Source organism: Salmo salar, chromosome 25, assembly GCF_965601325.2.
Source record: "Salmo salar chromosome 25, fSalSal1, whole genome shotgun sequence".
NCBI lineage: Eukaryota > Metazoa > Chordata > Actinopteri > Salmoniformes > Salmonidae > Salmo > Salmo salar.
The window spans coordinates 12,993,373-13,018,850 of NC_138315.1; the positions used below are offsets into that span (position 1 = coordinate 12,993,373).

General features: G+C 41.9%; 1 protein-coding gene and 1 pseudogene across 1 annotated transcript; one reads left to right on the plus strand and one right to left on the minus strand.

Moving 5' to 3' along the window:
- Positions 1 to 373: 373 nt before the first annotated feature.
- On the minus strand, positions 374 to 5,832 carry LOC106586168 (nuclear receptor subfamily 4 group A member 2). The gene is made up of 8 exons (XM_014173101.3): positions 5,659 to 5,832; positions 4,968 to 5,072; positions 3,862 to 4,733; positions 3,110 to 3,239; positions 2,781 to 2,944; positions 2,195 to 2,397; positions 1,854 to 2,032; positions 374 to 1,738 (listed from the first exon to the last, which is right to left on the minus strand). Exons 3-8 carry the CDS (start codon positions 4,729 to 4,731, stop codon positions 1,482 to 1,484), a joined length of 1,803 nt encoding a protein of 600 aa, XP_014028576.1. The 5' UTR covers positions 4,732 to 4,733; positions 4,968 to 5,072; positions 5,659 to 5,832; the 3' UTR covers positions 374 to 1,481.
- A 6,783-nt stretch (positions 5,833 to 12,615) lies between these two features.
- Positions 12,616 to 25,478, plus strand: part of LOC106586077 (glycerol-3-phosphate dehydrogenase, mitochondrial-like) — a 72,430-nt pseudogene continuing 59,567 nt past the window's right edge.

The following is a 25,478-nucleotide window of genomic DNA, read 5'->3' on the forward strand; positions in this document are numbered from 1 at the left end:
TTTCTTGCAGATAAATATCAAATAGATTGAATCATACATATCCTACCTCAATGAAACACTTCCATACACCATACACCTTTCAAGCATTCATGCCAATTACTGAGGGTCATCTATTTTTGATAAACGAATTTTTTTGCATGAATGTAAATTGTACGTTATTTCACTGTAATCCCAGCCTAACTGGTAACACCGTATTACTGCTTAGCCTGAACAAACAAACAAAATATTCCATAAGACATACCGAGAAAGAATTTGGTCAAAATGTACACTATATTTACAGGAGAGCAACAATTCACTCAATTAATTTGGGATGAAATCATTTCATTTAGATGCACCTGTAGACTATTTGTAAAGGAAACTCAATTATGAGAAATTGTTTCGCAAGAAAAAATGATTTAAAAGTTTTATTTGTAAACATTAAATATCTCTTTCTCTCTAAACGTTTGGAATTCGGCACCGAATGCATTGCAGTAGCCTACTCAAACACACCATGAAGGCAAAGGATGTACCGCACACTTATTTATCTTTTATATAGGACGAATTGTTCATTTTCTAACGTGTGAAATTATAACTATCTAGACGTCTATAAGACATAAAACATAGACAACGTGCTCAGCATGAAATATGATGGTTTGAAATCATTTAAACTGCTCCATGCTTAATGTAGCTTTTTGGCAATAAAATCATAAATATAGAAACGTTTATATTCAACAGCAACGATACTTACAACACATACAAACAAGGAATGTCTGACAGTTTTACAAACACCATGGGTCCCTCTTTATCTATACAGATGGAGATACTTGTTCACATATGCGTCATACATAAAAGGTGTGCCAGTACTACGAATCTTTATAAAAATCTAGCAGACTACATAGTGTCCGGTATATAATATAGACATCTCTTCGACAGCAAGTGCCTATAAAACCTACAACATGCGTCGTCTTTTCGAAATACTTCCATACCTCTTGGGATCCTGACAGAAACACATATAGGCACAAGTCATAAAAGAAAAATGGCATTTTGTCATTAACGAACTTTTTTACACGTGTTATAAATTGACGCATTGGACGCATCACATAATCTATCATATATGTGCATATATATAAATGAAATATATTACATATCAGTATGCGTTATCAATGGAACAGATGTTTGGTCAACAACAAGGAATAGGCTAAGAGTTGCAAGAAAGTTTTTTTTAACATGGTCGGTGAATTGGCCTTGGAGACTTTCCCCGAATGGCTATACTGGGGATTAGGCCTATACAAAAAATCAAACATCAGTGGGTTTTCTGAGGCCAATTTTTTTCTCACTCTTCTTTGTATCTATTTCATGGATCCTTGATCAAAATGTAGGGGATTGTACTAGGGAGCTTGGAAATATTCAGAGTTAAAATCTAAAAAAAGGTGTTAGGCTGACTCAAACAGAGTCTGTGGAAGTTCTTTGAGGTCTCATTAAAAGTCCGTTTTAAAGTCCATTTAAAAAGGTAGAGTGTCGAGGAAAAGTTTGTCAATTATTGCTGGCGGAGGAACCAAGTCTTCGAGTTTTAAGTAGAAGATACGCTGCAGACCTTGTGTACAGAGCGTGCGAAGTTCAGGGAGCTTTCCCAAAAGTTTTGACAAGTAGTTCGGACGATTCAAGCCTCCGCCATTGAATGTCACTTGGTCTTTGAGGCAGTTCACTATCTTGTTTTGAAGTTCTTCAACCCTCTTGGGTTCCTTAAGCCCATGCCTCTCTGTAACATGAAAATAATAAAACATAATTACCAAAAGGTGAATATAAGAAATTAATTTAAACAGTCTAACACTTGGGAGAGGGATTAAATTGAAATATTTCCTATATTTGCTCACCTGTTACCATAGCAAGAGCGGCGATGCAGGAGAACGCTGATATGTCGATGTTCATGCTCTGCAGGTTAGAGGAAAACTCCACAATCGAGTCTATCCATTCCCCAAACCCTCGGACGCACTGCAGCCTGTGCAAGACCACCCCGTTGCAAAAAATGAGTTTGCCTTCCACTGGGTTGGACCTGCAATTAATAACAAAGTGTCATTAATTACTTTGAGCAATAAATGGGGATTTAAGAGGCTCCTAATTATTGGGTAGCTAATAAAAACCAAAGCAACGGAGCTTGAAGGGGGGTGGATCTTTATTATAGTCGAGGTTATTTCATAATTACGAAGAGGCTTACCTGTATGCCAGCCGCAGAACAAAAAGTTCCAGAAAGGCTGATTCGAAGAGGAGATCTTGATCCTGCTTCGGAAGTTCAGAAAACCCAGGGATCTTCTCCGCCCAACCTCGGATAATCTCCATGGAACCCGTCAGGAGATCATAGAACTGCTGAATGTGCTGGGTGTCGTCTCCACTCATTTGGTAGTCAGGGTTAGCCTGAAACTGGAATTTAATTTCAACAGGGCTTAATGAGGTCCTTTTAAAATATATAACCCGTGAAATTGCAAAGCCTATTTCTAGGAGGGGAGTGCTTTCTTACTATTAAATTCATGTCTTCTATTTATTGAGTTCTCCGTTTCAAAGCGATTTACTTAAGTAAAATATGCCACCTTTAAAGACGGACAAAGTTTTGAATCCAGACCTGTCTTGCACACAACTTTTGAAGTCCATAAATTGTGTGACAAATGCACATCGAAACATGATCAAATAAATCCAGACATGGTTTGTTCAAACGTTGTATTTTCACTGTAATTATATTATAAATCAGCAACACAGTGTTTATGTTCATACACAATTTATTGAAGGGAAATAAATGGTAAACTCACTCTTGAATAGTCCAAGCCAGACATGGACGGGTTGGAATCGACATGGGACCTAACAAGGGCACTTATGAGACTGACAGGCGGCGAGGGTGGTGAGGCGTCTTGGGGACTTTTAGGTTTGGAGGGAAGACGGCCTCTTCGACCCTTTAGATTAGCAGTCCGGACAACTGTGTTAAAAGGAAGACAAGAGAAAATATAGAATTGTATTTAACTTTGATTGTTGTGCGTAAAGTTGAAACTTGCTTAACGCGCAAACTTTACGCGCAGGACCACAGGTGCTTTATGGCCATGCACGGACACAAACAATCAAAGTGAACACAGTATGTCCTTACCCTCTTTGACCATTCCGACAACCATGCACTTCTGGAAACGGCAGTATTGGCAACGGTTTCTTCGGCGTTTATCGACAGGACAATTTTTGTTCGCTAAACACACGTATTTAGCATTTTTCTGAACAGTGCGCTGCAAAGGTGAAGACAACAGGCGTTTAGCATGGACATCAGCGCCTGTACAATGAATACAAAGCTAGCACTCATTGAGCTGCGCTATATAGGATGATTGATATTGTAACAGCACTTCCATCCTTCCAGTTGTGGGCTGTTATATATGCGAGGAACCGAAGAGGTAGACATTCAGTAAATACAAATCCGTGGGCATTCATATTTTTACGGCCCTCTGAGACCACCTCTATTTAAAGAGGTAAGATTAGGCCATTGAACAGGGGTTCGAAATAAAGTGACCATTTAATTTTACCATGGGGAATATTGTGACACTTCCTAGTCCAGAGATGACTGTCATATCACAAAAAGAGCTCACAACACTGAGAGTTTTTAATGACTTGATGAAAATGATATCCACATTTTATTACAATTGTCATAATGGTTTACTAGGCATAATGGTTTACTAGGCATACTCCCAACACCAATAAGACGGGAAATATTAAAATAACAACACGACAATTGTCTGACAGAAAAACAACAGGCCTACCAATACGACAACTGTCTTACAAAAAATAACAGGCCGAATAATACAATTAATAATTGTAATAATTGAGTTGCATAATTCACAATCAACAAAAGCTTACCTTAAAAAATCCTTTGCAACCCTCGCAGGTTCTCACTCCATAATGCTGGCAAGCAGCGTTGTCCCCACACACTGCGCACAGACCCTCGTTTGACGGTGATCCGCGGGACGGGGGCGAATGAACTTGGCTGTCCATCAACTGGTGTCCATGGCCGAGCTGAAGGGAGTGAGGGAAGGCTAAGCCAGCCTGTTTCCTTAGAGCACTGGGTACCGCGAAACTCTGGCTGTCTAAGCCTCGGTGTGCCCCTGGGTTGTCGTGGTTCATGGAGACGTGCAGAGGACCATCGAATCGCATCTGGCAACTCGACACAGGGGTACCAGGAGGGGACTGTTTAAAGGAGAATAGTGATAGCCTTGACACCGGGTTTTTGCGCTGGTCTATCATATGAGAGGTCGCAGCAACATAGTTCTGGTGGAAACTGTGGAGGGACCCAGGGTCCTCCCACATGTGATTGGGCTGAACCTGGAAGTTTGGTGTGGTTGGGGCGTGAGGTGAGGAGGGTTTGAAGTAAATTGACCCGGAGTGGGCCATCATCTCTTCCGACTGAGGTGGCAAATGGCTCTGCTGATGATAGCTGTGCATCTGGACGTCCTCGACTTTGATGGAGGACTGCTCTCCAGAATGCGGCATTTGATAAAGACAGGGCGGTTTAACGTCGTAACTGGTGCTATAGTTGTCAATGAACGTGCTGAAACTAGGGAGAGAAGTAGTAGCTGTGATCTCAGTGTTGGTCAGGTCCATACTAAACTTAACAAACTCAGGTGTTAAGAAGTCGCAGCTGTATTCTCCAGCGGTGTGGTAGCTGTAGCTCTGAGAAGCGGGGCTGGCTCCTTGCGGTGATGACCCATACTGAGCTTGAACGCAGGGCATGGCTGAAAACGAAAGTGACATCATGTTGATGTTAAAATCCATTTACAAGCTACAAAGTATAGACATGCCATATAATGTACAACATAACAATAATTCTAAATCATTTTTGATCCGGATCTGATGTTATGTTCAGAGAACTTATTTAAATCGCATTGTTTTAAACGGGACAATTTCGGAATACTTCGGATCTATTCATAATCCTTCTTTATTATATACTGTACAATAAGCTCTCCTACCTTTCGTCTTGGGACTGTTTTTCGGTGACACTTGAAATGGACAATGTTGTCTGGAGGTGTATGGGGTCAGGATTCAAGAAAGCGTCTCTTTTCTGGAATCGTCCCCTAAAGAAATAATACATTTTACTTATATTCCCTTAGAAAACGCAATGCCATCAGAGAAGTCAATGTATACTCCGAGAATCCGTGAGAAACACGTTAAGCAATTAAGCACAATATCCCGACACGTTCACTATGCTTTTACTTATGCGAACCTCATTGCCTAGGCTATAGCCTAATTGACAAAGGTTAAATAATAAACCGCATGGATGAGCTTTAAAATCACACAGTGCTTCGCAGTTGCCCGTTATATGTCATACACACGCATGACATTTTGAATGAAGAATTTTGAAGTTTTGTCGCTGAACATCCACCCTCCACCGTATTGACGTCAATGACTTTCGCAACTTCTTTCCAAAGTAACGATGAACAATCAATGTAAAATGTAACAATTGTAAATCCATAAGTACCATTCCCAACGTGTAAAGTAACAACGCTCAACAGGACACAATTCCTGAGAAATAAACTGTTACAGAAAAACTCTTTCGATGCCTCCCAATCATTTCTACAAAGCAAGATGTCACAACTAAAAAGTCAGACACAACCCGCGTATTAAAATAAACATAACGCTTATTAAAATAAACCAACCTACCTTCTTTCACACCAGAAACGTGGTTGTCAATCCATGCATAAAGCATGTAGATAGTCTTCTTCAATTCTGTAAAAAGCTCCAACGTGTGAGCGAGAGTATAGCCTACAATACCAAGCAATCTATACGACTTCCTCAGAGCACTGCGCGCAATACAACCATCGACTACCCCGTCTGCCAATGTGCCTTTGTTTATGTGAGCTCTGGGCACCACAGCCCACGTGTTTCACATCCTAACGTCATCTGCGTCGCCGGTGACCTGCACCAATCTCTTTTGGAACATGGTCCAGTCAACACGCCGAGTCCGTTGCATAGCCTGTGTATATGTACACCTGAGACGGCTCTCCTTAGTGAATGTATACCATAAAATATATAGGAAAACATTATTGACATATGGAAAACGGGTTAATGAACAGAAATGTAAATATCTATATATAGTCAAGCAAAGCTTTACTGGGTCATTCTGTTTAGACTGAGTTCATCACCTGTTTGTGCTGCACATTATTCTCATCATTAGCTTCAACCAGCCAGGTGTAAAATCTTAGGTATTTCGTAGCCGCAGCCAGGTATTCAAAAGAGCCTAGGAACGACGCACAGCAGGTCACAGAGGTTTACACGAATTGTACAGGTAAAGCTCTGTTGAAATATGTAAGTACGCGTATAAGCCGTTTTTGAACACGAATAGCGTATATGCCTTATTTTTTTGCCAAGTGAAATATTTGCTCAACATTCGATAATGTTATAGTGGCAGTGATTTGTTCATCCATGCATGTCATAATCAGCCTAGTGGTGGCCTCCAGAGCGGTTCACCACTTTGTTTGGTTAGTGGGCGGTGGGTCAATATTATTCCTGGCTATCTTTAAACTCAAGTAGTTGATTTCAATTGGACTCCAGCAAATCCATAATCGCGTGAGTGTGTGGTCTACCTTTTTCACAAGCCGTCAGTCATGTTCTCTGCTGCTCACGAGCAGACTATAGAACCGTGGGCAGGGCTCATTATTAAGTGTGGAGAGCCAGTTGTCACGGGTGAGCCGATTTCACCGAGAAAGGGAAACGCAATAGGGAGATCACACGACGGCTTTGACAAACGACGGCTTTGACACAGTCAACAGACCTCCAGTAATAGTCTTGTCCCTACTGTTATTGTGCTGTAACAGTATTGCTGGTTTTTAGTTCAGACCTACTTGCATGTGTATCCACTACACAGTCTTTGAAAAAAGCTTCAGGGTATAACCAAGGGTTCTATTTCTTGTTTCAAATATGGCCCCCCTAAGGGTTCTATATAGAACCCCTTTGTGGAGTTCAGGGGGTCAGGGGTTCTTTGATCAGGGGTTCTTCTTCACTGAACCAACATTGGTTCCAAATCGAACCCATGGGTTCCATATAGGGTTCTATAGAAGAACCTTAAGGGGTGTCATATATGAAGCACACACGGAACCCTTTTTGGTTCTATCCAGAACCCTTTTTTCTAAGAGTGTAGGCCTATTCCACAACTGCTGATTTTGGTAGCATGGATCTGCCACTGAGGCTAAGGACAATAGGGCGTGAATATTCTGGCACAAACCTATGCAGCTTTGAGAGGGAAATTAGTAGGCTGTAGGCCAACAATTACATTGTCTTGTACTCACTAACACATAGCCTGTGTCTTCATCTAAGTCCATATTTCCATGGGATTATGAACGCACAGTCCATGATCAGTGAGCTCTGTTATAGTCATAACGTAGTTATAACTAATGGACAGTGGGGGGAGAACCCAAACAACACTTCCTGGTTGCACTCACCTCTAGAGGACACTATTGTTCATCACCCATAGATCATCCAATCCCTATTTACCACTGACTTGAGTGAACTAAGGCTACAACAGTACGCTTTAGGAGCATATAAAATCACCTATACCGACATGGAAAATCTAATGTTTTGTAAATGCAGACTTCACTGTATTCCTGCTCAGTGGAATTTCAAAAGTTATTAGCCACAGACCTCGATCCTGTATGAGTCTAGGTTAGTCAAGTAAATTGTTTTTTAAACCGTATTGTATTCGCAGGGAGTGCCTGGAAAAACTAGATGGTATCTATGTCTCATCCAATCTACCCTCTGAAAAAAGTAGATAGCCATAGTATGTGTTCAAAACAGAATAACAAAATACCTTCTATCTTTGTTGTAGGCCTAAAGGGCGTCAGGTACAGTGAATTACAGGTGTTCTTGTACGGTGAGTCAATTGCAAAGTTTCTCAAATGATCATATGCTCGGCATCCTATGACAGTTGGACCTTACAAAATGGGAACATTTCAGGTATTGCATATACCTACAGATACTCCCATATTATTAAGCAGTGTTGTTTTTTTAAATCAAGGAAACATTTTCCTTTTTTACCCAATGCCACGTAGTTTATTAGCCAGCACCATTATGTTACAACAACAAGCACGTTGTATTTTTCTAACAAGGATGAGTCCAACAACTTTATCCTGAAAGTCTCAGTTGTTACGGTACATTATTAGCCTACTGCTATTCTTTAATCTACTGTTATCCATTTACCAATTAAAGTTTCAAATGAAAATACAATTAGCAATTTAATTGCCCATTTTACTGTAGAATAACCAAGTACCTCATTTATATGCACAATTAATTGACAATCATTTGGACGTGGGGAGCTAATCATATATAATCAAATCAGAGCAAATATATTTTCTAAAAATGATAGCTATTAAGTCTGGGGTGGATGGAGTTTAGACTGACATTGCTAATCCTTGTCAAATGTGTGTGTGCGAGCGTGCACGCGTGGGTGTGTTCTGCCCCTAGACAGACTGTAAAAACAAAAAGTTGCTGTCCATGGTGCTGAAAAAAAGTGTGCGTTGTCATCCACAGTAAAACAAAAAAACAAAAAGAAGAGAGATCTGTCCAAGGTGCTGAAACAAGTGCTGTCCATGAGCCATCATCACTGCTTATCTGAACGCTAGCCCTGACAAGGTCAACATCTGTTAAACGGGCCTCTGTCACAAATAGACCACCACGCATGGACATGGTCTTACTGTACAGTAGTCTACTTGCACACATAGAGGGTCGGTCTGAGGCAAGTGGTGTGCAGTTACTCTCCAATATAAAATAGGATCAATCATGATTGGACAACACTCTCTTATCTCTGTTTTGATTGGTTTACTGGGATGCTCATTATATGAATCTACTTCCTGGTTCGACTGCCAAGAGGTTGTTGCTAGCAACCAGTCACGTACTGGGCTCTGAAGTTGTTGTTTTCACGATTTGCAATCGTTGATCCTGGGGTCTGTGCAGGTTGATAGCTGCCAGAGACATCAGAAGAACTGTAAGTTCATTCATTTTTAGCACAAGACCCCCCCCCCCCCCCCCCCCCCATGGCATACACATACCAGCATACATAATCACTTGTCAGAATGCACCCAGAGATTCTGAACCATTTTCTTTGACATGCATTAGGAACCTATGGTTTTCTCTCCGTAACTCTAGCTAACCAGCTCAGCTAACTAACATTAGGCTACGAGGTGACAACTTTTGACTAAGTTGGTCAAGATGTCATTGCACTTACCGCTAACTTTAGCTAGGGACACTGTATTATTCGCTAGAGTAGAAATACTGCAAGCTACAGAAGCTGCCCTGCCCTGTCATAACAACCATGTCAGTGTCAGTGCTAAATATTAGCTAGATTAACCAGTTGTTTATTGTGGCTAGCTAGCTAGTAGACCACCATAGTAGACCACCAAAGCTAGCTAAATGGATAATGATAATACATAATTGCTTTACCATAGTAAATGTCCTAGCTAGTATGGAAATGCCTGCATTTCCCAGTGTCCACCCAGAATTATGCACAGGTCAGGGTGAAGGGAGATGTAGGCTAGCCGTAATTATATTGAAATCGTCTTTAGGGTACACAAGTTGCAACTTGCTCATGCAACTCACGAGTAGGTGCGTTCCACCAATTCTGTGTTTTTTTTAGAAGTGGTCAAAAAAACGTTTGATTTCACCACATTTTATCGTTCTGTCATAAAGAGCTCATATTCAACTTCATAAAAATAATTTTTCCCATCTCAAGAGGTTAAATTAAAAATATATACTACTCAACTAATCACATGAACTAAATAATTATCTTTAAAAATGACTTTGTAAAAGCAAGAAAATAACTAGGGCTTTATAATGATGGTATACAAAACTTGGAGAAATGTTGGCATTTAGGGGTTCAAATCTTCCTGAAAGTCACAGAGGATGCACTGAGGGACAAGTCAAAATGCAGAATTTTTACACTTTAGCAAGTCATTATTCATAATGAAAATCAGATTGATTGCATTCTCCATGTGATCTTTATTAAAGGGCACTTCATTGAATATAACAGGCGTTTAGAAAATTCAATACTGGCGCACAAATTCGACTTAAAATATCAAGGGATGCAAAAAAAAGAGGCACTCTTCTCATGGAACGACCCAGGTAACCTATTGATGTCTTAACCGTCACTGGACGTATTATCCTCTATCTGCCTTTCTTACTACAGTGCAACGTTCCAGGTCACGCTGTTTTAAATAAGATACAGGATTTGGTTGCATACTGATACATACATTTAGGCTAGTTTAGTAGCTCAGGGTTAAACATTTTCCACAGTAGCCTTTTTGATATATTTGTTGATAGAACTGACAAACTTCATCACACGAACTGTAAGGAATCTTAACATTCCCGAGCAGGCTCGCCCTAAAGGCGTTCCATTGCCCTACGTCTTCTTTCCATTTCTACATTCCCACTTTACAAGCTTAAATGTCTACTTAATATGCTTTAATGCGTGCTCTTTAGAGCCAAAGAGCACTTCATCACTTTAATACACTTTTAAATAACATACTGTTAACTAGCGATGCCTTATGGAACAGCTTGTCTTGCAGCTGGAAGGCGCCGCCATGGTATGATGGAGGTACCCGTTCACCATTCACAATGAGACAGTAAAAGGGGGACAGAGGCCTTTGCATAGCACTGCCTCTATATCAGTTACTGATGAATATTCATGAATCACAGTGTCATGACATGCCCTGTAATTGGCAGCAACATTAGTAATGACACTGCTGGTATCGAGGCCCTGCATATTCATGTCGTGCGGCAATATTTCCTAGTTGGGATGTTTTTCCCCCAAAATGTATTCTGAAGCTGCAGGTGGCCTTGATGCCACAATCAATTGCCTGTTGGATTGAAAATCAGGGAAACCAATAGTTCCTTTGTGAATCTTTTTGTTGATGATTAATCTAGCTAGCCTAATCATAGTGGAAGACAACAGGATCTAAATAGGCAAATTTAGGCCTACATCTCACTGTTTGCGCTTTGTATGAATTTAGGTCTAGCCTGTTTTAGGACAGTTTATTTACTTGTATTTCAAATTGACAGGGTTTGATTAGATGCGATTTCGTCTTACTCTCAAATCACGTCTCTGTTATTTAACTAGGCTAATTGTAATTGATCTATATTTGAACCAGAAATAGATGAAATCAGGAGGCAACACTGTATCTGACTCTGAGCCACTGCCTCTATTTACTGTTATTCCATCTTTGCTTCATAATTTGCTGTGTTTCCATTTCGGTCCTTCTAAAGTCTCCTAGAATGGATGAGGGAATTGGCTCAAGCTTTGCATAAGCTGCATGGCTTTCTCCTTGAGCAGCTGGATGGCAGGATTTTCTCGCCTCGTGCCTGCTGCACACTCCAACTTATGGTGCTGATGAGGAGGCTGTCTTGGCAACAGTTGAATAGGCCAGGCTCTGGTTGAAATCGATGGTATCAGGAAAAAGTTCCACACCAAACCACCACTGTTGGTCGGGGTAGAATAGCGACCACAACACTAGCGCCAATTTCCTAAACCTTCAGTAAACTGAACAAGCAATGAAAAAGGGGTAGGCTAATTCAAACTGCTTTCAGAGACAGATCACGATGATGATAATAGGCTAGGCCGATAATGACGTGTGTTTTTTATTTTTTCTTCTCGGTGAAAGTTGTATTTTGTCTTGCAGGAAGCATAGCGTTCCGAAAGGCAGTCAAAGGAACTGCTGTCATAGCAAGTGGAGGATTGGTAGCCTTTTATGGCCTTACACAGCTGACTGGACACAGAGAAAAACAGGTGAGGCTCTAGCGTCCACATCGTTGAAATGCTACAGTGAAACTTGAAAACTGCATGTCAGCCAAGTCAAATATGTGCAGAAACCAACTAGGCTTAGAGACCTTGGTTACTTTTTTGGTGATCTTGGTAATATTTGGCTTTGTAGACCTCAATTTAAATGGCTTGATGTATTAAGCCTATACAGTTTATGTTTAGAAATGATGAGATATCAGAAGATGGTTTGACAATGTTAATCCCATCCCTACAAAGACTTTGCTTGTTCTTTATTTGTTATAAATGCCATTTTGCTCATTGTCATCATCCCAAAGCATTAATGGGTAAGCAACTTCTAAGCAGTTTATATACAATGTCACTCATTATGCAGGCTGCTAAGAAATTAGGCTAGTTCTTCACATCTCCTTACTGATGACCTTTGAGTGACCTTTGAGTGACCTCTTCTGCAGTGTTTTGTCTGTTTGTTCTGCTGTAGATAATCTGGCAATACTTAATGTTACTGTACCATACTATCAATAGTTTTAGTGTTTTTAGGCTAGCTTTTCATTATTAGTTTCTCTGCAATATATTTTTTGTACGGTACAAAGTTATCTTAACACATATGCATGTGGCATGCAGGTTTTATCATTAATCTCAAAAGACAATATTTGGAAATGGGGTGGGGTATAGGGTTTATTATGAATTAGCATGTGATTTATTATTCTTTATTCCTTGGCGGTGGCCGCCATTTTTTCCCACAGATAATACATGGTTAATTTTTTACAAAATCCATCATAAAGAATGTGAAGACATATGCATACTAATGAAGCACATTTATTCGCGTGCACTGTCCCCTGGAGTCATATGACAATGAAATGGATGACTGCTTTGTTTGTGCTGATGGTCTAGGCCCGACTCTCGTTGAACTGGTGAACGTGGCCTTCCTAGACGAGCTCCCATCCAGGCAAGCCCAGCTAACGGCCTTGCACAACACCCAGGAGTTTGATGTGCTCATTGTGGGGGGAGGAGCCACATGCTCAGATTGTGCCTTAGACGCTGTGACACGGAATAAGCTGCCTTTTGCAGTCTTTGTCACTTGCAGTCTACCAGTTGTTCCTAATGCTTTATCTGTCCATTCCCTGCATTTCTTTTGCATGTGGATCATTTATTTGCAGCACACAGGATAGGCCAACTGCTGGCTTGAAGCAAGGCCGGAATTTACTCTGAGTGTACAAACATTAGGAACATCTGCTCTTTCCATGACATACACTACATGACCAAAAGTATGTGGACACCTGCTCGTCGAGCATCTCTTTCCAAATCATGGGCATTAATATGGAGTTGGTCCCCCCTATGCTGCTATAACAGCCTCCACTCTACTGGCAAAAGGCTTTTCACTAGATGTTGGAACATTGCTGCGGGGACTTGAGAGCATTAATAAGGTTGAGCACTGATGTTGGCGATTGGGCCTGGCTCGTAGTCGGGGAGTCCAATTCATCCCAAAGGTGTTTGATGGGGTTGAGGTAAGGGCTCGGTGCAAGCCAGTCAAGTTCTTCCACACCGATCTCAACAAACCATTTCTGTATGGACCTCGCTTTGTGCACAGGGCCATTGTCATGCTGAAACAGGAAAGGGCCTTCCCCAAACTGTTGCCACAAAGTTGGAAGCACATAATCGTCTAGAATGTCATTGTATGCTGTAGCGTTAAGATTTCCCTTCACTGGAACTAAGGAGCCTAGCCCGAACAATGAAAAACAGCCCCAGAGCATTATTCCTCCTCAGTTGGCACTAAGCATTGAGGCAGGTATCGTTAGCCTGGCATCCACCAAACCCAGATTCATCCGTTGGACTGCCAGATGGTGAAGCGTGATTCATCATTCCAGAGAACACTCCAGAGTCCAATGGCGGTGAGCTTTATACCACTCCAGCCGACGCTTGGCATTGTGCATGGTGATCTTAGGCTTGTATGCGGCTTTTCGGCCATGGAAACCCATTGCATGAAGCTCCAACGAACAGTTCATGTGCTGACGTTGCTTCCAGAGGCAGTTTGGAGTGTTACAACCGAGGACACAGGATTTTTACGCGCTTCAGCACTCGGCGGTCCCGTTTTGTAAGCCATTGTTGCTCCTAAACGTTTCCACTTCACAATAGCAGCACTTACAGTTGACCGAGGCAGCACTAGCAGGGCAGAAATTTGACGAACTGACTTGTTGGAAAGTTAGCATCCTATGACGGTGCCACGTTGAAAGTCACTGAGCTCTTCAGTCAGGCCATTCTATTGCCAATATTTGTCTATGGAGATTGCATGGCTGTGTGCTCGATTTTATACACCTGTCAGCAACGGGTTTGGCTGAAAGAGCCAAATCCACTCATTTGAAGGGGTGTCCACATACTTTTGTATATATAGTGTAGATTGACCAGGTGAATCCAGGTGAAAGCTATGATCCCTTATTGATGTCATCTGTTAAGTCCTGTTCAGTCAGTGAAGATGAAGGGGAGGAGACAGGTTAAAGAAGGATTTTTAAGCTTTGAGACAATTGAGACATGGATTTTGTATGTGTGCCATTCAGACGGTGAATGGGCAAGACAAAATATTTAATTGCCTTTGAATGGGGTATGGTAGTAGGTGCCAGGCGCACCGGTTTGAGTGTCAATAACTGCAATGCTGCTGGATTTTTCACGCTCAACAGTTTCCTGTGTGTATCAAGAATGGTCCACCACCCAAAAGGACATCCAGCCAACGGCAGGCCAGTGGTCGAAAACGGGTCATTGATGAAAGGACAAAGGAGGCTGACATGAATTGTGCAGAGCAACAGACGTGCTACAGTTAGTCAACTGACAGTCCAGTACAACATTGGTGCCCAAAGACCCATAAAAGAATGCACAACTCGTCATACCTTGACACGAAAGGGATACGGCAGACGACGACCTTACAGAGTCCCACTTCTTTCAGAAAAAAACAAGAAACTGTGGTTGCAGTGGGCTAACGAAGGAAAACACTGGACAGTGGAGAATTGGGAAAACATTGCCTGGTCTGATGAATCCTGGTTCCTGTTGTTTTACGCTGATGGGAGGACTAGGGTATGGAGGAAACCACATGAGAACACGCATCCATCATGCCATGTGTCAACATTGCAGGCTGGTGGTGGTGTGATTGTGTGGTGTGAGTTTTAATGGCACATATTAGGCCGCTTGTTAAAAGTGAGGCAACATTTGAACATCTGAACATCATTGACGATCAGGAGCATCCCTTCATCGCAGCAGTGTATCCATCTACAAATAGATTTTTTCAGCCGGATAATGCCTCATGCCACAAGGCTAGGATTGTCCAGGAATGGTTTCACGAACATGACAGTGAATTTAGCTTACTACAGTGGCCTGCCCCGTCACTAGATCTCAATCCAATTGAGCATCTGTGGGGATGAGATGGAACGAGCTATTTGGAGTAGAGATCCACTACCAGCCAACTCCGCACAACTGTGGGAAGCATTGGAGTCAACATGGGCCAGCAACCCTGTGGAACGCTTTTGACACCTTGTAGAGTCCATGCCCGACAAATTGAGGCTGATCTGAGGGCAAAAGGAGGTGGTGCAACCTCAGTATTAGGAAGGCTAATATTCTATAGGCTATATTATACTATGTACAGTGCATTCGGAAAGTATTCATACCCCTTGACTTTTTCCACATTTTGTTACGTTACAGCCTTATTCTAAAATGGATTAAATAAACACATTTCCTCTTCAATCTAAACACAATACCACATAATGACAAAGTGAAAACAGGTTTTTAGAAATGTTTGCAAATATATTAAATAAGAAACAGAAATACCTTATTTACATAAGTATTCAGACTCTTTGCTATGAGACTCGAAATTGAGGTCAGGTGCATCCTGTTTCCATTGATCATCCTTGAGATGTTTCTACAACTTGATTGGAGTCCACCTGTGGTAAATTCAATTGATTGGACATGATTTGGAAAGGCACACACCTGTCTATATAAGGTCCCACAGTTGACAGTGCATGTCAGAGCAAAAACCAAGCCATGAGTTCAAAGGAATTGTCCATAGAGCTCGGAGACAGGATTGTGTCGAGGCACAGATCTGGAAATAGAGCTCCAGAGTTCCTCTGTGGAGATGGGAGAACCTTCCAGAAGGACAACCATCTCTGCAGCACTCCACCAATCAGGCCTTTTTGGTAGAGTGGCCAGACAGAAACCACTCCTCAGTAAAAGGTACATGACAGCCCGCTTGGAGTTTGCCAAAAGGCACCTAAAGGACTCTCAGACCACGAGAAACTAGATTCCCTGGTCTGATGAAACCAAGATTGAACTCTTTGGCCTGAATGCCAAGTGTCACATCTGGAGGAAATCGGGCACTATCCCTACGGTGAAGCATGGTGGTGGCAGCATCATGCTGTGGGGATATCTTTTGGCGGCAGGGACTGGGAAACTAGTCAGGATCGAGGTAAAGAGGAACAGAGCAAAGTACAGAGAGATCCTTGATGAAAACTTGCTCCAGAGCTCTCAGGACCTCAGACTGAGGCGAAGGATCCCCTTCCAACAGGACAACGACCCTATGCACACAGCCAAGACAACGCAAGAGTGGCTTCGGGACAACTCTCTGACTGTCCTTGAGTGGTCAAGCCAGAGCCCGGACTTGAACCCAATCGAACATCTCTGGAGAGACCTGAAAATAGCTGTGCAGCGATGCTCCCTATCCAACCTGAAAAAAGTAAAGAGGTCTGAATACTTTCCAAATGCACTGTATACATAATCTTTTAGGGTATCATCAACAGCCAATACTCTGGGCTCATGATTTGACTGATCATTGTAAGGTAACCTCTAAGAAACATGGGGAAATAGTCTGATTTCTCTAGTAGTACATAAACTATGAACGCTTCATTGTGGATATCACACACTATTAAGGAAAAACTATTTTGATTAGTCTCAAATTTTCTCTCTCTTAATTCTGATGAATCCGATTTATTCAGCTAGCACAACAGCTGCAGTTTGTAACCGCATTTTGCAGGGATTTTGAGTGGCGGCATACTTTTGTTCCAGTCCCCCCTCACAGCATCGGGTGGGGGGGATATTCTCTATCCTGATGTTGCATAACCTCCTAGTCATTGTGCTGAAGCTGCCTCCAAGCCGTCTCCCTGGGGCTCAGCCTGTAAGGCGCTTCAGAGGCCAGCTCCAGAGGATGGAACTGCAGAATAGCTAATAGGACTTGGAGGAGTTTTCCCTGGAAAAGACCAGGGGGCAAAGTCCAATCACCAAAAATGTAAAGATGTCTCTTTTGTTCCCCCTGATGAGGGTTCCTTTTGCAGTTACCATTACATCCTAAATCAATTATCTATGCTGCTGGTTAGAGGTTTCTTTAAGCTGTTTTTCTCCTTTATCCATTTTGACTGTCTAATGGTGAAATAGGAGGGGGGGGGTTTGGAAACCCCCGCCTCATCCCCCTTTCCTAATCCACTTTTACTTTCCCTTTCTTCTTTTCAAAATTGGGATTTACAGCGTTTATCCGTCAGGGACAGAACACAAGCCTCTAATGGTGGGAGTGACAAGCAGTTTCAATGTTAAATCATTTTATGGAAGCCAGACAATTTCTCCTGCAATATAGACCTACTTTCCTTTTAGATAACAATATATTGACAAAAACATGACAAAGTAAAGTGCATATATTCTTTAAAAAAATATATTTTTCTTCTTTACTTGTTGGGTCCTTGAATTATTATCAAAACATTTTTACTCGTTTTTGTGCTTCACACGGTGAAGAATAATGAAAATGCTTGCCATTTTACCCAATGGAATACGTATGCCTGCACCAAATTTCTCCAATCATGCATTATTACAGCAGAAGGACATTCATATGAAAATAATATGTGATGTATTCGAAACATTTGTGACAATAAGTAGCCACATATCAGCTTGCTGTTGATCTGTTGCCTTGGTTCCCTTCCCGCCGTCAGATCTTAAAACTGCCCTGGTGGAGCGAGACGATTTCTCATCTGGGACCAGCAGCCGGAGCACCAAGCTCATTCACGGAGGAGTCCGATATCTACAGAAAGCCATCGTGAAATTAGATTGCGAACAGGTAAATGCTTCATTTTTTCTCTGCAGCTGACACTTATCCGGTGAATTCCTGGTCCGTCTGGTCATATTGCTTTATTTACCCTCCGTGATCATTTTTCATTCAGAAGAAGTCTTGACATGCTCGCTTTGAGTTACTGCCTGTGATTTTTTAAAGTTATTTCAAAGAATTCCTACAATTTGGAAAGAGAGGAAGGAGTAACTAGTGCCCCCTGTCATTATCAAGATGGGAATTAGGCTAATACAGGAAAATTATATCAGAGTAATGGGAGGAATAAAGCATTTAGGTGTTCTTTTGTCGATGTATTGTTCAGAAGAGACATCCAGGTTCAAACTCAAATGTCACAGTTTTCTGTTACATTTCAGAGCACTTGAAGAATCTCATTATTTTAGGCCTGTGTTTTCTTTGGAAGTCTTATTTTCCTATCTGTATGAACATGCTGAGGTCTTGGAGGTGAGCTGGAGAAGGGGCCAATTAGTGTGATTGCAGGAAATGTAACTGCAAAGTCAGCAGCAGTGCAGCAAAGTACAGGCTTCTCACCTACTCTACATGCCAGGGAGGAAACGGAGAGCAAAAAATGAAGGCTATGCCATTCCGTATTTGTTTTGGGCTGGCAACTTTGGTCATCCATGACAACAATAACTTTTACATGTTTCTACTCATAAACAATGAATCACCATTATACTATTTAAATCCCTGACCTAACAAGGCATTACCCATATATATATATATATATATATATATCTGTTGTTCTCAAGAAATACATTGACCTTACGTTATTTCACAGGACTCCACTAGAATAAATGTATTAAATGGTTATTGATTCACACTTCATGGTTTTATAAGCTACTCTGATAGGAGTCAGTGTATTTCAGTATTTTTTTCTAAGGTTACCTCAGTACTATTGTATTAGGATTGAGAGAAACATTGTTTTAACCAGTCTTCAGAAAGGGCTATGGGGATATGACTGAGCTTGTGTTATGATTTTATACCCTGGAAATATGTGTATCTTCTTTTCTCCTCATATATCTCTATATGATGGTGAAGGAAGCACTGCATTAGCGTTCCAACCTTCTGGATATCGTAAGAACGCCCTCCCATCTCAGCATCTTAGACCGTTTCGCACTACGTACACCACCGAAAACACCGCATAAAGCAGCGTCCCTCGGTAAAGACGTGGAGTTTTGAAGATGGAGGTAAGTTCAGCTGAATGACAATAAACTTTAAGAGAGGTCCATCGTGGGTGAGGGTAAGATGGCTGATGGTCCACCGTTCCTGATCACCATCTTACCGTCTCACCCCGGCTCGCTGAGCCTTGTGTGAACTTAGGGGCTTGATTTGATTGGTGCTGCCTGGTATCATGAGCGTTAATTGCACATGACATTTAAGATCCGTCTCTGGTATTTAAAGGAGTGTACAGGTGTGCCTCATTACTGAAGGGTGTGGGAAATCTGGATTGGCTTCCAGTGCTCTGCCATGCATTGCGTAAGTCATCATGCCAACACAGACCCTATATCCATCACACACAGGAGTGCACATTTTACACCAACCTACCTTCCAAATTCCATTGTAATCCATAAAGCTCATAATGTATTATTCGTTGTTTATTTTACATGTACAGAATGATACCTAATTGATTCATAGTAAATCATCTGAATTTGATGACATCATCAAGAGGCACTTTCTTATGACCTTTTCTAATGATCTTTTTGATTACAGAAAGTAGAAATGCGCCTTTTTCACATATGTAGTACCAGCCGGGTAGGCACCCAATCAGATTGAGCAAAAACATGCAAAACACCATTAGATAGAATTCATAGCAAGCAGTGCACTGGAATGACATTCAGATGAACTGTAATGACATTCACTCTCATGGGATGGGTGGCCAAAAATAACTAACTGAAAGCCACACCCCCAAAAAGCCATGAATATGACCGCATTGAGGCATGTCACTGTGTTTCTATGGCTGTATGCACCATGCCACTGCCTACTTCATCTGTTCATTTAGCAATAATCCAGTGCCTTTATCAGTCAGCACACGCATATTTAAGCTTTAATTGGCTTTAAAAATGCTTAATGTTCTCTCAGCCTCATGGAAAAATGTGTATAATTACAGGACATTTGCTGTAAAACAGCAACATTTTCTCTCAGTCTCATGGCAAAATGTGTATGATAACATTAGATAACCTATAAAACTGCAGTTCTCTTTGCCCCATGTGAAATGTGTAGAATTTTAAGAACCCTTTTGGTTCCAGGTATAACCGTTTTGGGTTCAGTGTAGAACCTTTCCACACCCTTTCTACATGGAACCCAAAAGGGTTCTACCTGGAACAAAAAGGGTTCTCCTATGGGGACAGCCGAAGAACCCTTTTGGAATTCTTTTTTCTAAGAGTGTATGGTGCTGTAGTTAGTGAATAAGAGGTTAAAATGGTTTATTTCCCCTTTAATTGTACCTTTTCCACTGTATGTGAAAGGTGGTGGCAGCTTCCCTACCACTGGGCAGGGATCAAGATGTACGACCTGGTGGCTGGAGCCCAGTGCTTGAAGAGCAGCTACATCCTCATCAAGACCAAGGACTCTGGAGCTCTTTCCTGTGTTGAAGAGAGACAAACTGCTGGGAGCCATTGTCTACTCTGACGGCAAGTTGCAAACCATTTCATCTCAGTGGTCCAATCAGTCCTATGTGCAAAAAAAGCCCCCCGCACCTTTTAAGGTCCCTTTTTTCACTAAGAATCCGGTTTTGTAAATTATATCTCTGTCACGCTAACGTATATTATATAGTCCCATATAGAACATATTATATATTATTTTATCTTTATTATTATCTTCCCTCCTTAATCTTTGGCCTTTTAGGTTCCCTCGTAGAAATAACCCTTTTCATGCACAGCAATGTAATTGCTGGCCTGGCTATGTGAGCGTAAACAAATGAGAAATAACATGGTTTAAAGCAGAAAATAGCCAGTAGGCATTCCCTTGTTAGTTCCAACCAGTCCCAGGACCAATCTTTCTCCAGGCTAAACGTGCCTCGTGTTGGCATCAGAAAAACAAAGCATATGTTGATTGTTAGCCTGGGTGTACATAGCATGTCCTGTTTACTCAAGGTCTCCTCTGTAGCCTCAAACTCTCAACTTGGTTTCTCCAGGCTATCTGTCAGACTTCATTTAACATTTGAGGATATGTGGATTCCCATGTACTGCAAAAAGGCAACATATTTCTAAGGGAATGTGTCTGCGATCTGAGCAGTGATCTGTCAACCTTACTCATTTAGCAGAAGTAAGTGGGAGAGGGGGCATTATGCTCAAGCTATTTATATTAGTTTTTTCAATGGAAAAATAGCTAATATGATTTTATATATTAAAAAAACGATATGTTTTCTAAATATCAGATTGTTTTGGAAGAAGACTGAAAATTAAAAGCCACAAAGACTTGGATTGAAGTATTATGTTGTATTGTATGTGTTAGACTATACACTTTTTCCCTCAAACTGTCTTTTTTTTATTCCATTATTCAATTTGGGACTAATATGGGAATGACATTTTCAAAGCTGACCTTCCTTTTTGGGGTTTGGTCTTTGATTTCTTCAGTTCATCTCCTCAGGATTCCTCAAGCCATCATATTCACATAGTTTCAACATGTAGACATGCCTTAGCCTTAGATTATGGAGTCGTGACAAATGTGTACGATTTAGTCAGAAATGACTAAATATATTGTGGAACAACACATACACACACGATGAGCTACAGATCCAAATATTCAAACTGAAATGGATCTATTTCAAATTTGATGGCAGTGAATAAATAGTATTATATCATACGCAAAATTACAGTATAGCTGTGATAAAGTGATATATAACAATTATTACACTTCATCATTTTCATATGCATTTTTTGAGGAAATACAGTCTCTTTGTTTGTATTTATCTCTCCTCCCTTCGTTGCCCTCCTCTCCTTTAGCCAGAGGAGTAATTCGCAGAAGCGCCTGGGATAATAACTGTGTCCCCCGCTGTACCTGCAACAATTTAATTGGACAAGTCAGCCCAGCCAAGCATCTCTCTCTCATGACTGGGAGACATGAAATTCATTGTCATTATTGTCCCTGTCATTTTGCAGCATTTTGTCCAGTCGTGGAGTTCCTCTCACTCCAATGAGTGTTCTACCTCCAGGAGGCGCGGATTATAGCGGAGGAGGAGGGAGGTAGGGGCTTTAAGGGAGGGGGCTGGGCCTCCACTCAACTGGGAGACATGACGCTCGGCGCCCTATGCTCACTATTGATGGCTTGTGCTTTAATTCTCAGATTTGTATTACATATTATCATTGTTAGCATCGTTATGATTATCAGATTATAATCCCATTGTTATTAGTATTCCATGGTAATAATCCCTTGTTACACCAGCTGATTTAAACGGGAATGAAATCACATGGAACATTGTGATGAATGTGGTCCATAATCAGATTATTTGAACATTGTGATGGATGTAGCTCTAATCTGGGCACCGCTAACGTGTGACAGGCAGCAGAGACAGGCACATAGTGGAGAACTGTGAATCATGAGGTTAGAGGTCAGCAGGGGGCTCAACAATCATCCAGGATTAGACACATTGACACTAGCACCTAAGTATCGGATTTGCTGTGTACACCCAGAGCACAGTGCACGTTAGCCAACCATACACTCTGATGGCCATATTCAGCCCACAGAGATTTGGAAGGGAATACTATGGTCTTTCTAATACATCATGGCTGGGTGCATACTCTTGTATGTAATTCATTCTAAAATGTGGCCTTTAAATCTGATGTTTTCTTGTTTTACTTTTTTGCTTCCTGTTTATTTATTTTTCTTTGTTTTGGAATGGCTCGGAGCATGCGGTAGCATTAACCAGCAGAGCCTACCAGTTACCTAGCCTCTGGTCGTTCAAACCGCAAATAAATCAGGGCACAAAAGAACCTGCTCATTCCTGCAAAGTAACAACCTTCTCTTCTCCTCAAGGCCAACAATGAGGACTTGAACCCCGACCTGGTAATAACAAACAGAAAGAAAGTCGTCCAAGACACCAACATTAAAAGTGATTAATCATCTCTATTCTCTTCTCTACTTTAAACCAAAAGATTTCCCAGCGATAAATCTTCAAAGATGTACATAAGAAACCATTCCTAATGAAACCGGGCTTTGTTCATTTGTCACCTTTTTAGACCCTTTCATTTAAATGACAGAATGTATGACCTGCTGACTCTTGAATCTAGATCTGGGTATATTCTCAAGCCAGAGAGGGATTAATCCATAAATCTTCATACCAGATTGAATATAGATCTGGGTATATTCTCAAGCCAGAGAGGGATTAATCCATAAATCTTCATACCAGATTCCTCTCTTCATTAAAAGGATTCTGAGGAGAGATCTTCTGCTTTACAAATAGATCCGTCCCTGTCAGAATCCCGCTCCTGATGCTGATGTCTTGGTCAGCATGGCTACCAGGGATATTGCAAATTATTATTTTTCAATTATCACTACCATTATCATCAACCCCCCCCCCCCCCCCCCCCCTCGTTTTTCACCAATTTTGAAAGGGAGCAGTATTGGTGATTGATTTTAAGTTGAGTCTATCCTCACTTGACCTCGTCTCCTGCGTTTCCTAACTGAGCTGCCTATTAAATCGGAAACAACGTGTATGAAGCACACACATTACAGTGATTATGTTTCCTGTAACAAAATGAGTGTCATGCTTGCAGGCAGTGACGGCACACTTGCGTTCTCATGCAGTGTGTGTGTATAAAAATAGGCATGGGCTATCAAAGAACAGGTTAGTAAACTCCTAGCCCTCCACTTGGTGGGTTTAACACTTTGCGCCCAGCTCGCTGAGCCCAGTCCGCTGCTCTTCTTGTGGAGCCCCCTAGCCCAGTGCAGGGGAACGGGGGTTGGGGAGGTCAGGGCCCACGTACCCCACTGCACACACAGGCCAATGGCCCACTGTGGCTTTAAGTGTCCTCCTTGTGTGGCCAGAGCAGCCATCCCATTGATACAAAGTGACATGGACAGATGTGACATATCGGTTCCGACACACTTCCATACCACCAGTCACAGGCTGGGGGTGACTCACATCCTCTCCCCTGTTCCTGTCCCCCCGCTGCAGGACAACACGACGATGCTCCAATGAATCTCCCAATCGCCCTTACTGCTGCCAGGTATAGGGCTGCCATAGCCAATTACACTGAAGTGGTGCACCTACTGAAGAGGGCAGATCCTCAGATGGGCACGGAGAGGGTCTGTGGAGTGCGTTGCAGGGACGTGATCACAGGTAAAACTACGGCTACAAAGCCGCTGCTTCTTCCTCCCTGCTCCCTAGCACTCACCACGAGGCGCTAACGCTCAGAGCCTGCCTGTTAGGGAGCCCTGTTAATCAGGGCTATTTTGCACATAGTCATAGCATATCTAATGTGGGGCTTTAATATTTTATAAGGGTTTTATGGTGTAAAGGGCTCTTTCAGATCTTGCTAGCAATGTAATACGGAATGAGCGTTCTCCAAATGGCCTTACTTACCTTTTAAATGTCATGCATAGGAATGGCTTTGGAGGAATAAAGCTGCAAGGGGAACAGATGGGTTTCATGAGTAACCAAGAATTGAGGATCTCAAGACATGACTGCCCCCTCATGTTTTGAATGATGGAAGTGGTGCTTTTCTTTCTTTCTTTCTGAAGAAGAAGAAGAAGAAGAATCATCTCACTTTCGTTTATGAGAGCGAGACCTCACAAGGAAAGTGCTACTGGGAACACACTGAATCAGTATTTTTCTTTCAATTCTAACAAAATGTCATTTTTATGTCAGAGGAAAATGTCTCTGCTTTCATTTTGACACAAGTCAAATTAGGAGGACGGTCCATCATTCAAGTCGTTGTCAAAACAGATCATTTAGTTTCATCATGCTACCTTTGATATGTGCCCCATTATAAAGGCTCGTCAACATCAGGCAGCATATTAACAAACATTGGCTACATCCCAAATGGTACCCGTAGCCATATATAGTGCACTGCTTCTGACCAAAAGTACTTAGCTAAATAGTGGAGAGGATGCCATTTGGGACACATGCATTTCCCTGTGCACATTAAAAGCACTCCCTCACACACTGCCTCTTGGGCTGCACTTTGACACAAAGAGGCGAGAGGGAAATTAGGTGTGTCTGTTTCCTATTAATTACAATCCTCTGAAGTCTCCCATGGACACACGAGAGCCACTCTATTACGGAAGGGGTGTTGGCTGATAAATTAATAATCCTGGTTGTCACCGGGTACAGATGAATGGCTCCTGGTGATTGATGCTGTTTTCTTTCATAGGGCAGGAATTTGATGTCAGAGCCAAATGTGTTATCAATGCCACGGGACCTTTTACCGACGCACTGCGGAAAATGGATGATCAGAAGAACCCCAACATCTATCAGCCCAGTGCTGGGGTGCACATCGTCATCCCGGGCTATTACAGGTAACAAACGACGCCCCCTTTCCGTCTCTGTCACATCCTCCCCCCTGCGTCACTGCATCGTTAGTGCCTGCCTGATCAATTCATTAGCACCTTCGGCTGAGCCACGGAGACAGGGACAGCCAGGACAAAACATAGGCACTCTTAAGATACAAGAAGCTCCTGCATGGATGGTTCAGAACA

Coding starts and splice junctions, on each gene's coding strand:
- LOC106586168 (XM_014173101.3), bottom strand. CDS start 4,731: ATGCCCTGCGTTCAAGCTCAGTATGGGTCATCACCGCAAGGAGCCAGC. Junction 2,398..2,780: donor CTGGCTTGGACTATTCAAGA/GTGAGTTTACCA, acceptor ATTAAATTCCAG/TTTCAGGCTAACCCTGACTA. Junction 2,033..2,194: donor GTTCTGCGGCTGGCATACAG/GTAAGCCTCTTC, acceptor TATTAATTGCAG/GTCCAACCCAGTGGAAGGCA.